Raw genomic sequence first — 15,927 nt, 5'->3', positions numbered from 1 at the left:
CCTTACACAATCTGTTGGTTCCTATCTTGTCTCTGGTTTCTACAGTCTCAGTTCTCACCCATGCCTTGAAGTTAGGACAAATTTTCCACCATGGAGTCTTCTTGAGTTTTTTGATCCACATGGACTTTCTCTACTCTAAACTCATTTTCCATATATATATTGACTATACAAGTTGGTAGTTTATTATCTTATTAACTAATTATATTTCATGTCTTCTCAAGAAGTTTGTAAGCTTATATTATAATGTAAGAAAATGAAAAAGGAGGGGCTAGATTATGAAGGGCTTTGAACATTAGAAGATTTTTATTTTTGATTCTGGAGGTGATACAATTTACTGAGTAGAGGACAACATAGACAAACCTGTACTTTAGGAAGATTGCTTTGACAACTGGTTGAAAGATAATGTGGAATGGGAAGACATTTGTAGCAGGCAAATTCCCCAGTACGCTAGTAGACAAGGTGGCACTATCAGAAGAGAATAGGGGTAGTACTCAAGAGTTGTTACAAAGGTAAAAATCTGCAAACTTGGCAACAGATGGAATACAGGGAGTGAGAGAGTGAGAAATCAGGGAAGATCACTAGTTGGCTTGAAATCTTGGGTGACTGGGAGAAGGGTGGGATACTGCAGTAGCAACAAGAAAGTTTGGAGAAAAGGGGATGATATTAAGAGGAAGATAATAATTTCAGTTTTCGATGAGTTGAGTTTAAAATGCCTTGAGAATAGATCCAGTTTGAGATATCTGAAAGGAAGGTTAGGATGCAAGATGATAAATAGATTTGACAATTGTTAGCATAGAGATAACTGAATCCATGAGAGCTGATGAGATCATCACCAAGTGAAATTGAGGTAGAAGAGATGATTGTTTGTCTTTTGTTTTTGAAGAAGACCATGACATCAAGGAGATTGATGTCAGGACAAGGACATGAACTAGATCTGAGTGAGGGGGTGCTGTGTTAAGTCATCAGCCTCACTTTCTCCTCCAGAGTCATCTGAATCCAGTGGTCAGATATGAATTAGGATGATATGAGGCAATTAGGGTTCAGTGACTTGCCAAGATCACACAGCTAGTAAGTGTCAAGTATCTGATGCTGGACTTGAACTCTCATCTTCCTGACTCCAAGGTCTATCCACTACACCACCTAGTTGCCTCCAGAGAGAAAGAGGACCCAGGAAAGAAGTCTGGGGAACAGCCATAGTTTTCAGGTGTAACCTGGGTGAAGATCCAGCAATGAAGACCAAAGACAGTACAGTAATGTCCTGAAAACCTAGAGATAGGAATATTAAAGAGAAGAAGAGGGTGATGAACAGTGTCAAAAGCTGCAGAGAAGTCAAGAAGGATAAGGATTAAGAAAAGGCTATGATATTTGATAATTCAGAAATGATAGAGAGCAGTTTTGGTTGAAGGAAGAGATCAGAAAAATCTTCAGGAAGTTAAGAGAATGGGAAGAAAGGAAGTAGACATGCCAATTGTAGAAAATATTTTCAAAAATTTTAGCTACAAAAGGATAGGATATTAGGGGAGAATAGCAAAAATGGAAGGATTAAGTGAGACTTTTTTGAAAGATAGGAAAAATATGGGCATGTTTGTAGGCAGTTTGGCAAGCTAGTAGATATGGAGAGACTGATGATGAGTGAGGAGGTGAGGATGGCAGGGCAATTTACTGGAGAAGACAAGATGGAATGGAATCACTCATGCAGGTAGAGAGGTTTCCTTGGAAAGGAGAAGGGTTGCCTCCTTATATAAGACAGGAGTAAAGGAGAAGATAATGGCAAAAGGCATCTGAATGATAGAAGATGTGGAACAGGGAAGAAGATGGAGCTCTTAGCAAATGGATTCAATTTTTTTCGATAAAATATGAAGCAAAGTTCTTAGCTGAAGAAGCAGAGACATGAGAAATGTGAAGAGATAAAAATGTATGAAAGTGCCATTAATTAGGGAAGTATAAAAAGAATGTCTTGCAGCCATGAGGACCCAGTTGAGGCTACGTGACATAAATTTGTGGGAGATCCTGTCAGTGCAGTTTCAAGATTTTTTCCCCAGCTTCATTCAGTGGTATGTGTTTAGGAATGAAGGCAGTGGATAGTGAGAGTAAGCCAAGGTTGAAGTTAGGCAGGGCAAGATCAGAGATTTGTAACGGGGACACAGTTCTCATGAAGAGAGAACAAAGTAGAGCTGAACTGGTTTATCAAGATTGAGAAAGGAGGAAATAGGGACTAGTACAGGGAGGAAGACCTGGAACAAGAACTGAGGAGTTAGGAGATCAGAAGTCACAGTAATTGGACAATATATTATTTCCTTTTATATTCCTTAAGACATGAATGACAGCATAAGGTAGATAGTAGACATTCAGTATTAGTTAACTAATCAAAACTACTTCACTCCAGATAACCAAAAACATGACTGTAACTCTAAAGGAAGATAAATGGTACAAACAGATCAAATTAATTGAACAGGGATAACAACTTTTCATCAAATCATTCTTCAATCTTGAATGACCCCACTAAGACACAAAGATGATTAAGCAACTACTCTGTACAAAACACAAATACAGACACAAAAATGAAAAAGAATTTCCACCTTGGTTACATTTTACAGATAATACAAAAAGGAAACATAAGTAAAGAGAAGATAATTTAAGGGTGAGGATAGTAATAACTGAGATGATCAAGACAGGCTTCCCATGAGTCTAACTTGAGTCTTGAAGGGAGCTAAGGATCCTAAGGAGCAAAGGAACACATTTCAAGCATAAAGACCAGTCTAGGCAAATCAAAGAAGGTGGGAGATAAAATGTTGAGACTAGAAAACAGCCAGTAAGCCAATCTGGCTAGAAGGCAGAGAAACTACATCAAGAGGAATACTATGAAATAATTTTGGGAAGATAGATTAAAGCCCAACTGGTACAGGGCTTTAAATGCTGAATATATGTTTGTATTTATCCAAGAGACAAAGTTCACAAGCAGAAGGAGAAGGATATGGCTATACCTCCATTTTTAGGAAAATTATATGAAAGGGGAAAGATTGGGAACAAGGAAACTGATGAGAAGGATGGTGTAAGAGTATAGGTAAAAAGTGTTGAGGTCCCTGAACTATGGTGGCAAAAGTGAATGGAGAGATGGGTACATGTTGAATAAGCAGATTTGGCAAATGATTGTATGGTAGGGCAGTAAGAAAGAGAAATGAGTTTAGAGTGAATGATATTTTGAATGAGAGTGACTAGAAAGAAAAATGAGGAAGGTGGGGGTGGCAGGATATGGGCAATATAATGAATTTTCTTCTGGACATAGTGAGTTTGAGATGTCCTTGAGATAATCAGAGAGACATCTCTAGAAAAGTCTTTTAGTAAAGGCAAAAGTTATTGTCTGGTTCTTAATAATTATCCCTTTAGGCAGTATGGAATTGGCCCATTTCACATAAATACACAGAGATAAATAAATGCTCCCTATGAAGTTGTTCTTGATCCCCCTAGCTGCTAGTGCCCCAAATCCCTCTATATTTGCTTACATGTATCTTTGTTATTTTCCCATATAGAATGTAGCACGTAATACTTTTTGCCTATAATATTATACTGTCATCAGTTTCTTTGTTCCCAATCTTTCCCTTCTCATATAATTTTCCTAAAAATGGAGGTATGTTCATGTCCTTCTCCTGCTTGTGAACTTTGTCTCTTGGATAAATATAAACTTTTATATTTAGCATTTAAAACCCTGTACCAGTTAGACTCTAATCTACCTTCCCAACATTAGAGATAAGTAAATGCTCCTTATGAAGTTTTTCTTGATTCCCCCAGCTGCTAGTACCCCAAATTCCACTGTATTTGTTTTGTGCATTTGCTTACCTCTCTCATATATATGATTTTTCCACATAGAATATAAGCTCCTAAGGGACCTGCTTCATTTTTGTCATTATAGCCTCAGTAACCAGCATGTTCCAATCACATGGGAGGTACTTAATAAAATGATGTTGTCTGGTTACTTCAGTAGTCTCATGCCCTGTGAACATGCTGCGAAGTAGAGATAGATGAAGCTCTGTTATCTCTATTTTACAAGACTGGGCAAGTTTCATATGTAGCCTGTTCCAAAGTTCCACTCTCAGTGGGGATATATATATTTCCTGATTTTAAGCCTAATTCCTATTTTTGTTAGCTATGCTGCTTGCCTCATGACTTATTCATTTTGCTGATATTTATGACAAGAGTTTCTGCTTTGTGGAAGGTATAAACTAAGTTAAGCCCAGTGGGGAAACAAAAGGAATACAAGTCAGTCTAATCTCTGCCCCCAAGGAGCTCATAACCTGTAGGAGGTAAAAGGAATATAATCCTCAAATATTACATAGTGTGATATATTTAGCATATTGAACTTGGAATTGGAAGACTTGAGTTTAAATTTTCCACACAAGTTAGCTTTCCTTTCCAAGAAATGGGTTTTTTTTTATCACCCTCTCCCTTGAGTAGCCTTACAATCACTTCCCAGACACAAAGTTAATAAGGTAGCCAGCAGTACCAAATTGCTTTGGATGTAAATAAGGTTCCAAATATGTAGGTGGTCCCTTCTGTCTCTGGAAATGATCATATCCTAAAATCCCTGGTGATGTTCCAACTATTTTATCTATTATCAATAAAGTAACCTACTAACCCAGGGTGGAATGTAAGCAAATCAAGAAAACTGGAGGAACTCATTCTACTCTGTCCTTTTTTCTCCTTCAAGGATCTGACTCTTTAGCTATGGTCTATTTCATGTATATGTACCACATATGCATGAATAACACCAAAAGATACCAACTCCTCATAAAGTGGTAAACCTGTACCATCAAACATGTCAAAAAAGGGAAGGGGGTGGCAGTTCCCTTTAAGAGTTAATTTTTAGGAACACTAAACATTAAAAAATAATTATTTGATTAGACAGAGTTAGGTATCCTTCTTATAGGAAATAAATGAAAGGAAACATAGCAGAGTAAGGTATGTCTTTATCTTCCACAATAAGGAGACTTAATGAGTCCTGGTTTCTCTCCCAACCCTTACCACTGGTCTGAAGTATATCCTCAATTCTAAAGTGAGGATAATAATCCTTGTCACATACCTCACGAGAGTGTTGAAAGAATGATGGAATTAATGACCATACTGCAATCTGAGCTCTTGTAGAAAAGGTGCCAAGTCTCCATATAACGCCACTTTGCATTTGTCAAGAATCTTTCTTAAGAGATATTCCAGAATGCATTATCTTATGGAAATGCTTATTATAAACACTTACAGCACTTAAATCACTTAGCCTTTCCATTTAACAAGTATTTCCTGAATGCTTATTGTCTTCCAGTCCTGAGTGTAGCATAAATAGTAACCAGTTAACAAGAAGATTATATAAAATCACAGCACTAATATAGTTCAACCTTTCAGCCAATGCTGGAATTCTGCCTACCACAATATTTATTGAATGAATAAATGAGGACAAAATTGTTAGCTGTTAAACTAGCTGAAAGACAAGATTTTATATGGAAGGAAAAAACACTGAATGTGGATTCAATAGACCTGGATTCAAATTCTGGTTCTGCTAGTTTCTAGTTGTATGGGCAATCTAATTTATTCCTCATCAGCTGTAAGGGGGACTGGAGTAGATAACTGTTTTAATTTGTCCAACTCCAAATTAAACTCAAATGAAAAAAAAACAATATTAAGTACATATAAAATAATAAATTATATATCTGGCATACCATTGTAAATGAGAGGGGATGCTAATGCTGCTTTCAGACCAAACTACCACTTAGAATTGCCATGGGAGTTTATTATATGACTTTCTTGCAATTAAAAAGTATAATATTTTTACATTTAAACCTAGACTTGCATATTATATATCTTTAAATGTAAAGAATCTCTTTTAAGTCAGAATTTGATAATGTGGGAAATGAGCTGGGCTTCCAAGGATTTGGGGACACAGGGACAGAATAGAAAGCATGTTAGATATTAATATTAATAGATGATATTAATAATAGAATGATATTGTGATATATAATACTATATATAATTATATTCTAGTATAGCATTAAGTCTTATACTATATATAACTATTTTATGTAAATAGATCATTAGGGCACTTTACATGAGTTGTATCATTTGGATCCTATAAGAATCCTGTAGGACAGGTACTCTGGCTATTATTATTCCTGCTTTCAGATAAGGAAACTGAGGTCAGAAAAATAAGTGACTTATGCATGGTTACAGAGCTATTATGCATCAGAGGTTGAATTTGAACCCACATGTCTTCTGGCTTCAAGTCCAGAACTCTTTCTACTATATTACCTCATCAAGCACCATGTTCCAAGATCCTTATACCAAGCTCTAAAGGAGATCAGAACTCTTATTCTTGCCCCCAGTCCCCAATTCCCTACCCCATCTATTTTAGTGGTTACTTCAGTTACTTCTATTTCCTTAATTTTTTTCCTGAGCAACTGCTATGGCATCCATTCTTCTGGGTCTTTCCTTCTCCCCTTTCCAGTTCTACAACCAAAATCAAATCAATTCTTTCATTGTTTGTAGAAAAACACGTACTGATATACTTCATTGAAACATCTCTTAGCATCTCTCTAACATTCCAAATTAAAATATCCCTTCCTTGAAAAAAGTATGGGTCTAGTGATGAGCTATGACTGTTATTCAACAAGTAGTGGAGCTAAGTTTGAGCAGATTCATTATCAGGCAGCAGACTGATTACCAGGGTGATGAGCCAAAATAAAGAAAAGGAAAAAGAGAGAAGCAATTCATAAAAGTCAGTTTAGTAAGAATGGCTGTTATTTTGGGGATGGGGGGATTCAAAAACAGTGAAACTGAGAATTCTTTTAGAAGTCACCCTGAAGTGCTAGATTTGGAGTTCAGAAGACATGAATTCAAATTCTGCTTCAGACATATTGCTTAGCTGTGAGACCCTGGGGAAGTCTCTTAACTGTCAGCCTCCATTATCTCATCTGTTAAATGGAGATAATAATATCTATACTATAGAGCTGTTGTGAGGAAAAAAGAAGTAATTTATGTACAGTGTTTCGCAAACTTAAAGTGTTATATTAATGCTAGCTGTTATTATTATTAGTAGTAGTAGTAGTAATAATTATTAGAGATTGGAACCTAGGCTCTCACTTAGATGGCTAATTTGGGGAATGGTTGAAGAAAAGAACACTGTGCAAGTCTAGACTTCTATGTCAAAATAGTATTCTTTTTAAGTTGGATTAAATGGAAAAAAGCTATCAGAGCCTGCAATTTGGGCAGCTATATCCCCTACACAATGCAACTATAAATCAACCTTAACTAAACTAGTCAATGAGCAGGCCAGGAATTAAACTTCCCTCTATCACTCTTTGGATATTTTAGGATCTTAGAATAGAAATAGAAATGTAAAAGTCTCATAGTCCTCCCTTTGGCAGGTAGAGAAATGGAGAGTTGCCTCCTTAGGAGTGCCAAATCAAGATCTCAGACCTGATTTCTACTTCTATACTATATGGCCTCTAAGTGCCCACAACATTTCAAATAACATTTTTATTTAGAGATTTAGAGCAGTTCTGAATCCCCTTCGGTGCCTCTAGGAGACATGGAGATTATCCTGGTTGCTCAAAGTTCATGCCAACAGAACAGTATACAAAATCTATGGTTACAGACATGATTCTGCATAGGTGTCTGATTATTTTAGGACAGGGCTCACCACCAGGGAGGTCACAGGGTGAATTGTTCAGGCACAGTAACACTGAGAGTATCTGAATTAGAGAAGTTTGTGATCCCTTTAGGGTGAACAAATAACCATAGGGACAAAATTCAAGATCTTTAACCTATTGAAAGAAGTGTGTTTTACCAAAATTAATATTTCCTATTGATTTTACATTGCTAAAAAAATCTAAATAACATATTTACTAAATAACATCAGTGAGATTAATTAAAGTTGTACCTCAAGATACTCCAGTTATTGATAGTTGCAAAATTTAAATTTAAGGTTGATATACTGTTAAATTCATTGTGGAGGGGATATAGCTGCCCAAAATGCAGTCTCTAATAGCTCTCTGCCATTAATCCAACTTTAAAAAAAGTAAAATATTTTGACACAGGAGCTTAAACTTGCACATTATATGTTTTTAAAAGTAAAGAATCTCTTTTAAATCAGAATTCAACAGGGGAAAATATGATGATGTTGATATTGTCCTTGTTCTTGAAGAAGACCATGACATCATGGAGGTGATGCCATGACAAGCACATGAATTGGATTTGAGTGAGTGGGGGCTATGCTAAAAATAGGGGAAGGAGTGGGGAATAAGTATTGTAGCAGTAAAAGAAATATGTTCCTGCTCTTCTCAAAGTTTTTACTTCTACATGAAAAATCGAATCCACTTAGAAAAAATAAAACAACTTTTCCAAGTTTGTGTTAAATGGCAAAGAGTTATTAAAGCCTGCATTCTGGGCAGTTTTTATCACCTATACAATCAATGAAACCATATATCAACCTTAAATAAACTAATCATTCAAAATGAACAAAAGAGCTTTAGGAAAATTCTCTTAAAATTACTCAGGATAGAGAAGACTATCAATATTGTAATCAATTAATCAGCAAGTAGGTAAGCACAGTGTATAATGGGAGGATACAAAGAGAAAATGCAGCAAGTCCCTATATACTCCTGGGTAAAATAATGTGCATGTATATGGTTACATACAAGTTAATTTGAGTTGAGGGACAGTACAGGCAGTTGAGGGGCATCAGGAACAGGAAAGGCTTGGAGAAGGTGGTCTTTGAGTTGTCTTAAATTGTAACTTAACCACATACAAGGGGAAAAATGAAAAGAAGAAAAATTCTCATTTATACTTCAATCTCCCCCCCTCCCCAAATCTCTCTTTCTGCCATTCCACTCTTGCTAACAGGCAAGAACCAGTACAAATCTGGTAAGTGTTGGTGATTCTCAAAACAAGGGCATTTGTAGGGCATTCTGCAATTAAGAGTTTAAGTCTAGCAACGTGGATTTTTCTTCAAATAGTACCTCCAAGTAATTTGAGGGAACAGAAGGCAGAGGGAGGATGAGAGGGAGAAATGTTACAGTACAGGAAGATACTTTATATCTCATTTCCCACATTTCAGTCAATAGACTTCCTTGTGTACCTCTTCAGAAAGTTAAACAGATGTGGTTTTACACCTTAAAGCATAAATTCAAACTTACTTCTGGGTGCTTACTCTAATATTTAAATTTCTTATAGGTTTTGAGCAGTGAGCTTTGTGAAAAACTAAACAATGTGGAAAATGACCTTTGTTTAAAGAGGAGTTCCTTAAACTAGGTACAGTTGATTGACTAAAGAGGACCAGACTTAAGTTTTACTGAAAAGATAATCTGATATTACTATGCAAATCAATTACTCTCTTAAAGTTATTAAAAAAGCAAGATTTCCTTCTAACTAGCTTCACCTTGGTAACAGAAAAAAAATCAAGTTTTCTTATGATCATAATGTGAATCTAACAAAAGGGTTTTTTTTTAAGTTTCATTATCTTATAGAATTCTATAGTATCATGGTCTATTTATGTGTTCAAAGTAAATTTTTAAAATTTCAAATCTCTAAAGCCAACAAAAAATTGGACCCTGAAAATCCTAAATCATCATTCTGACATACAAATTAATAAGGAGTCAGAGTTTTATAGATTTAGTGATGAATGAGATCTTGGCAGTCAGCTAGTCCAGACCCCTCATTTTACAGATGAGAAACTGAAGTCTACATATATCAATGGATCCAGAGAAGCATATATTTAGCACAATTCTAAAAGCTCTCAGAAGAAGGAAGAGAATAGCTATGATGAATATGATGAAAAGCCAAATTTTCAAAGAATGAAAACATGTTCATTAGGTTTTACCCTCTATGGTTTTCACAGGTTTAATTTTTCTGGAAAGAGGTAGGTACTTGTATGTTCTAAAGCCAAGAGAAAAGGAAAGACAATAACCACCACCCCCCCCGAAGCCACAAATTTGACCACCAGATGAATAGACAAGATACCAATAAAAGCGTTTCCACAGAGTTAGAGGCACCCCCAAAATGAATTTTGAACAATCTATAAGTAACATATATGAAAATCAAGAAGTGATTAAGTAAAATGTGTACCTCCAGGAGGATAAGACTAATTTGCAGTGGCAGATACTATAGGAATTGCTAATTCTTTTTCTTTTCTTTTTAGCTGGAAAAAGTTGTTGAAAAACAGAAAGAGTCTTACAAACAAATGCTGGCACAACTTTTGATGGTGGGAAAAGCTCACAGACAAACGATATTGGAATTAGAGGAAGAAAAAAGAAAATACAGAGATTATGTGGAGAAAAGTGAAGAATACATAAATTTGATGGAAAAAGAGCAGGAAAGGTAAGGTTCTTCCCTAAAATGATATTAAAATATTTTTAATCTCAAAACTAAGCAATAGAGTAATATGTGTCCCATCTTAACATACTACTCTGATTTATTTTTTTTAAAGCACCAGGATTCATATTACACTGAAAGTAAAATTAATACTTGGTACCTTCTCTTGGTATCTAAATAAATGATAGTAGTACTTTGGAATAAGTTTACAGTGAGAATTACTCATTTCTATGTATCTTTAAAAGAAAGACATAAGTGAAGGCTCTTTAACAGCTAATAAACTGATATTACTTTCCACAAAATTGTATGGAAAATGTATTCAAGAATATCATGGGGGAGAGAGTGCAATATGTGATTTATTCTACTTTATTTCTCCATTGTAATCCGGGGCAGCTAGGTAGCACAGTGAAGAAGCATATCTTCTTGGGTTCAAATCCTGTCTCAGACACTTACTAGTTTGGTTGACCCTGGGCAAGTCACTGTTTCCCTTAGTTTCTACATCTGTAAAATGAGATGAGGAAGGAAATGGCAAGGTATTCCAGCATCTTTGCCAAGAAAACCCCAAATAGAGTCATGAAAAGTCAAGCATGACTGCGAAGTAGAAAAACAACAATTCTATAATCAAATGGCAATAGATGGTACAGAAAAGTCTATGCAAATAAAAATGAATTCTGTACACAGATAGGAGCCCTCATTGTTAGCAATTCTCATGTCCTTTACATATCTGTTATATTTCCCCACTCTCAGAATAGGTTTAATATCTATTCAGGATTCTGTGGTGGTTGTGTTCAGCTGACCTGGATGGACTTTAAAATGTATATTAGACCTGATTAAAGAAAGAAAGGAAAAAAGAAACCTGGTGGCAAGGAGATGTTTTTTTTTGTCTTAGTCATCACAATATTATCTACCATCCAAAGAAACAATGGTATATTAAATATTGTTTTGGACTCCCATGGTTTCGCACTCAGGACCTCATTTAGCTTTAAAACAGTTATGGAGCAATAACTTGCAGAACACAGACACGACTTTCAAGTCTTATTATTATGATGTTTATTGAACACTGCCAAAATGCTGACCCAGAGAGCACCAAGCTGTGACTGGTCATGTTAACAAAGACCAATAAGGTAAGTGAGATTCAGAGACAGGGTAGGACATGCACTAATGTCTACACTTTCATTTCTATAATCATGCAGGTCTGAGAGATAGTATGAGTTTTGGAGACAGTCTAAAAGTCAGTAAGAGGTTTGCCTACCTCTGACATGTATTTAACTAGCTAAATGAGAATGAGCAAATCTCTTAACCTCCCAGTTTCCTAGAAAATTCTCTAGGACTCTCAGTTGCAGAGCTGTTGCCTATCAGGATCAGCTGAAGGGTTTCCCTCATCAGGAATTCTCTACAATAAAATCACAGGTCCCAGTTCACAATTCAGAGGAATTTTGGGTGAGTGGAAGTGTGACCTAAGGCAGCTTTTATAGGTGGAGGGTGTTAAGTATGAAAGGCAGATGAAGTAAATTTAGTAAACTCAGAAAGTGTGAATGAACAGAGCTGGATACAAAATTATTTTAAAAGGTAGATGAACAAAAATTAGCAGGGCTTAAAGTGTGCAACTTGGAAACAACTCAAAAGGGATAATATTTCTGCACATAAAAGTGCAATAAATGGGATTACAATGTCTCACACCTAGGATTTTTAACCTTTTGACAGACAAAAATTAACCAATTTCCTTCAACTTGGAGGAATAATGAAACAATATAACCTAGAAGGAATAGGAAAAAGTTACTAAAGAGAGTCTCTCCCTCTCCACATTGCTACTAGAAAAGATAGGAGAAAACTATCATTTGCTTAGGAACAGCTTCCAGATGGAAATGTTTGGGTGTGAGAATGTTAAACCAATTCTCCATTCACATGATGCATAGATAATTCCCCCTTGGCTTCCCTTGTATCACACTGTGAGTCACACATCTTGGAATTTCCAGCACGTGCCTCTTTTCTCAGGTTGACTGCAAATACTGAATCCTGCAAACATGATTTTAACCTTCCCTGAGGCTATCTGCATCAAACTATCAAAATAAACACTGCATAACCTTAGAGAGAAGAGAAAAAAGAGAACACATTTTTTTAAAGTTATAAAGCTTTCAGATAACTAAGTACAGATCTTGGTCATGCTATGAAAAATAAAGTATCTACAGTCAAAGAAGCAACAAAGCAAATCAAATTGCGTTTACATTTTAATTAAATTGGGCTATTTTTCTATCAAGGACTCAAACTGCCCTCCCCAGAAGCATTAAGATTACTGTACCCCTTATGATTTTTAATTCTCTCCACAAATTAAGTGATAGGAATTACACAGAAAAAAATATATAGATTTCCATATTGAAAAAAAAAAGTTATTACAAACCCCCATTAAAATGAAGGGAGGAGAATTCAATTTAACTAATTCTGAGCATTCTGTGAAGCATTTGCTATGTACCAGACCTGTGCTAGAAGCTGGAGATACAAAGATAAAAATGATCTGGTGCTTGCCCTCAAGGAGTTTATATTTGAGTAAGATAATATTCAACATGTAAACACATAAGTAAATACAAAAATAAGATGAATAAACAAAAAAGATAAAAATGAACTGCCCTCAAGGAGTTTATATTCTATTAAGCTTATATTCAACATATAAACAGATAACTAAGTATAAAAAATAAATAAAGAAAAATTTTTGGAGGAGAAAAGCACTAATTTATATTGGGAATCCACTAATTATAAAGTGAAATATAAGTTGTAATTGAAAGAAAGTTATCTGAAGAGAATTTGGAACTCAAAAATTTTAAAAACAAATGTTAAATTTTTTTGTTTACATGTAACAGGAAAAATTAAAACTAAATTTAAAAAAGAAAGTTCAGTATTCTAAAAATGACAGGTGAAAAGAGAGAGAGCAAAAACAAGGGTTATGTTATCTGAGAGAAAAAGGAAAATATATGGCTTTAAGGGACATGGACCTTAGTTTTCTCAGAAAAGCAAGCATAAAGAAAGGCAGGTCTATTGGTCAATGGGAGACAGCTTATACAAAGGCAGAAGTAAGAGATGAAAAATTCTGCACAAGGAACAGTAATTAGAAGAGCCTGGCTAGATCACAGCATAAATGAGCGGGGCTAAAGTGAAAATGGACTGAAAAAACAAATTTCCAGATATAAGAGTTTTTATTTTGTGCTAATTTTCTATTTGTGGCATCTTAAGCAAATTACTAAACATTAACTCCAATTTCCTCATCTGAAAAAGACAGGGGCAGACTAAATGACTTTTAAGGTTCTTTTAAGTTCTCAATATTTGATTCTATAAACTATGTGACCAAAGCCTACAAAATACTGCAAAAGTTTACCACGATTATGTGCAGCATTTATGAATATCTGCCTGGAAATGAAATAAAAACTAAAAAACACTTTATTGAGGTGACTAATGAGACCTTAGAGGATGTAATAATGGATTTCAGATTAAGGCTAAATTTCGGTGTTTTCTTTGGAGAATTCATTTTATGTGGAAAACCCTAAAGGAACCTGATGTCACATGCTGAGTTCAGTCCAAAATACTCGCCAAGTGATGTCGTCCTTATAATCACTAAGCAACTGCCTTTCCTACTGAAAGGGGAGAGGAATAGGGGGAAGGGAGGGGAGCTGTTCAGGAAACCCCATTCTCAAGGACATTAATACAAAGTTTCCTTTACTGTAATATCATTTAGTTTAGTCTGTCTATAAAGTCAGCCCACATACAGATTTCGTGACTTTAGTTTCTTTGCACAGTTCCAATACGTGTATAAATGTGTCACTCCATGACCTGAATTAACTGATTTGGCTGGTGGACAAGTGCAGTCTATGTGAAATGTTCTATACACAAAGCAATGGCAGCAACTTGGGCTTTTTTGGATGACTTCACAGGAAAGTCAAAACAAAAATCACTTTTAGTCAGGGCAATTCTGCAAAATTTTCCCATAAGTGAAGTGCCAATTTTATCTGCACTTTTAAAAAAGCTTATGAAATTAAAAAAAAATCACTGGGAGTAGTTTGCTTTGTTAAGCAAAATTTATAACACTGGCTCTTAGGAAATCAGTGTGTGAAACAAAATGGATAAAAGGGGAAGAGCATTGACTGCTCCTCTGGAGCCTAATCTTGTATCAAAATAACCATGGAAGCAGGTTGAAGATCACCCAAAGTAAAATCAGGGTTCAGATCACAGCATATTCCAGGGCTTTAAAAGGCTAAATTCAATCCCACAATGACTCCACAAAGCAGGTTCACATCAATATTCAGATTTTATGGAGCAGGACACCACAATACAAACCACTAAACTTCTCTTCAGGCATTTGATAAGATAGAGCTCCAACTATAGAAATGTAATCAGAATTTCCAAATTCTATTGTGTGAGGGTGCCTGACTTCCTGACTGCTCAATATCCAAGTGTTAGCTTTAGTCAATAAACATTTAAGACAGGAATAAAAAGCTATCTTCTTCTATTACAATAAATAAGAAATGAGTTTGAATTAATATTCATACCTTAGAGTGTAAAAACTTTTCTTAGAATTCATCTAATCCAATCCTTTTATTTTATTTAAGGCTTGGGGAAATTAAGTAATAATTATAATGATAGCAGTTAACATTTATATAGTACCTATTCTGTACCAGGCAGAGGTAGGTGCTCTTATTATGTTCATTTTACAGATGAGGAAACTGAGGCAACTCGTGATTAAGCAACTTGCCCAGAGTCACCCAGCTAGTATACTTCTTATGTCAGATCAGGTTTTCCTGGTTTCAGGTCTGGAACTATCCACATGTTGCCCACAGTCACAAAATGATTTAGTGGCATATTGTGAATTAGAATTCAGGCTTTCTTTGTAAAAAAAAGCATCCACTTTACTAAGTGGATGCTGCCTGGTCTCTCATGTCAACTACTTTCTGTGATGGCCCAGACTGGAGTGCAATATGTATGAAATATTTCTTTTTCTCTTGGAAGAGCTTTGTATTTGACCCTGCCATTGTCCAAGTCCAGTCTTGACCTGCATTAAACACTCCCTCTAAAATGTCAAATTCTTTCTTTGTCTAGTTTCCTTCAGTTTTGTCCCTATACAAAAATTGAAATTTCCTTGCCTTGTTGTTGTTCTTCAGTTATTTTCCAGTCATGTCTCCATGACCATATTTAGGATTTTCTTTGCAGATATTGGAGTGGTTTGCTGTTTCCTTCTAGAACGCATTTTATAGTTGAGGAAACTAAGGCAAACAGGTTAAGTGACTCGCTCAGGGTCATACAGTCACTAAGTTTGAGGCCAGATTTGAATTCAGGAGGCGGAATCACTCCTTCACAAGACTGGGTACTCCATCCACTGTGCCCCCAAGCTGTCCCTTCCATGCTTACAGTGCTTTTATAATTTTTTGATCTTTTTATTAGTGGCTAATGGATATCCTTGACAGGGTGAGGTTATTCATGTGGTTTTACAGATTGCTCAGTAAAATCTTCTATGTAGAATATTCCAGTTAATACATTAAGTATCCCACTATATCATGTAATGTAGTTGACTCTAGCATCTGAAAACTTAGGTTT

General features: G+C 35.6%; 2 protein-coding genes across 4 annotated transcripts in view; one reads left to right on the top strand and one right to left on the bottom strand.

The window, feature by feature from the left end:
• CMSS1 (cms1 ribosomal small subunit homolog) overlaps positions 1–15,927 on the bottom strand; it is a 431,391-nt gene that overhangs the window by 280,357 nt on the left and 135,107 nt on the right. The gene's annotated exons all lie outside the window — the stretch shown is intronic.
• Positions 1–15,927, top strand: part of FILIP1L (filamin A interacting protein 1 like) — a 356,414-nt gene that overhangs the window by 213,841 nt on the left and 126,646 nt on the right. For all 3 annotated transcript variants that reach the window (XM_074214316.1, XM_074214317.1, XM_074214318.1), the window contains one exon: positions 10,178–10,356. In XM_074214316.1, coding sequence (XP_074070417.1) covers positions 10,178–10,356 — 179 coding nt within the window. The remainder of the gene's footprint in view (positions 1–10,177; positions 10,357–15,927) is intronic.

This window comes from Macrotis lagotis, chromosome 1 (assembly GCF_037893015.1).
Source record: "Macrotis lagotis isolate mMagLag1 chromosome 1, bilby.v1.9.chrom.fasta, whole genome shotgun sequence".
NCBI classification, from domain to species: Eukaryota; Metazoa; Chordata; class Mammalia; order Peramelemorphia; family Peramelidae; genus Macrotis; species Macrotis lagotis.
The sequence above is the reverse complement of the archived record's forward strand: the minus strand, read 5'-3'. Positions and strand labels throughout refer to the sequence as shown.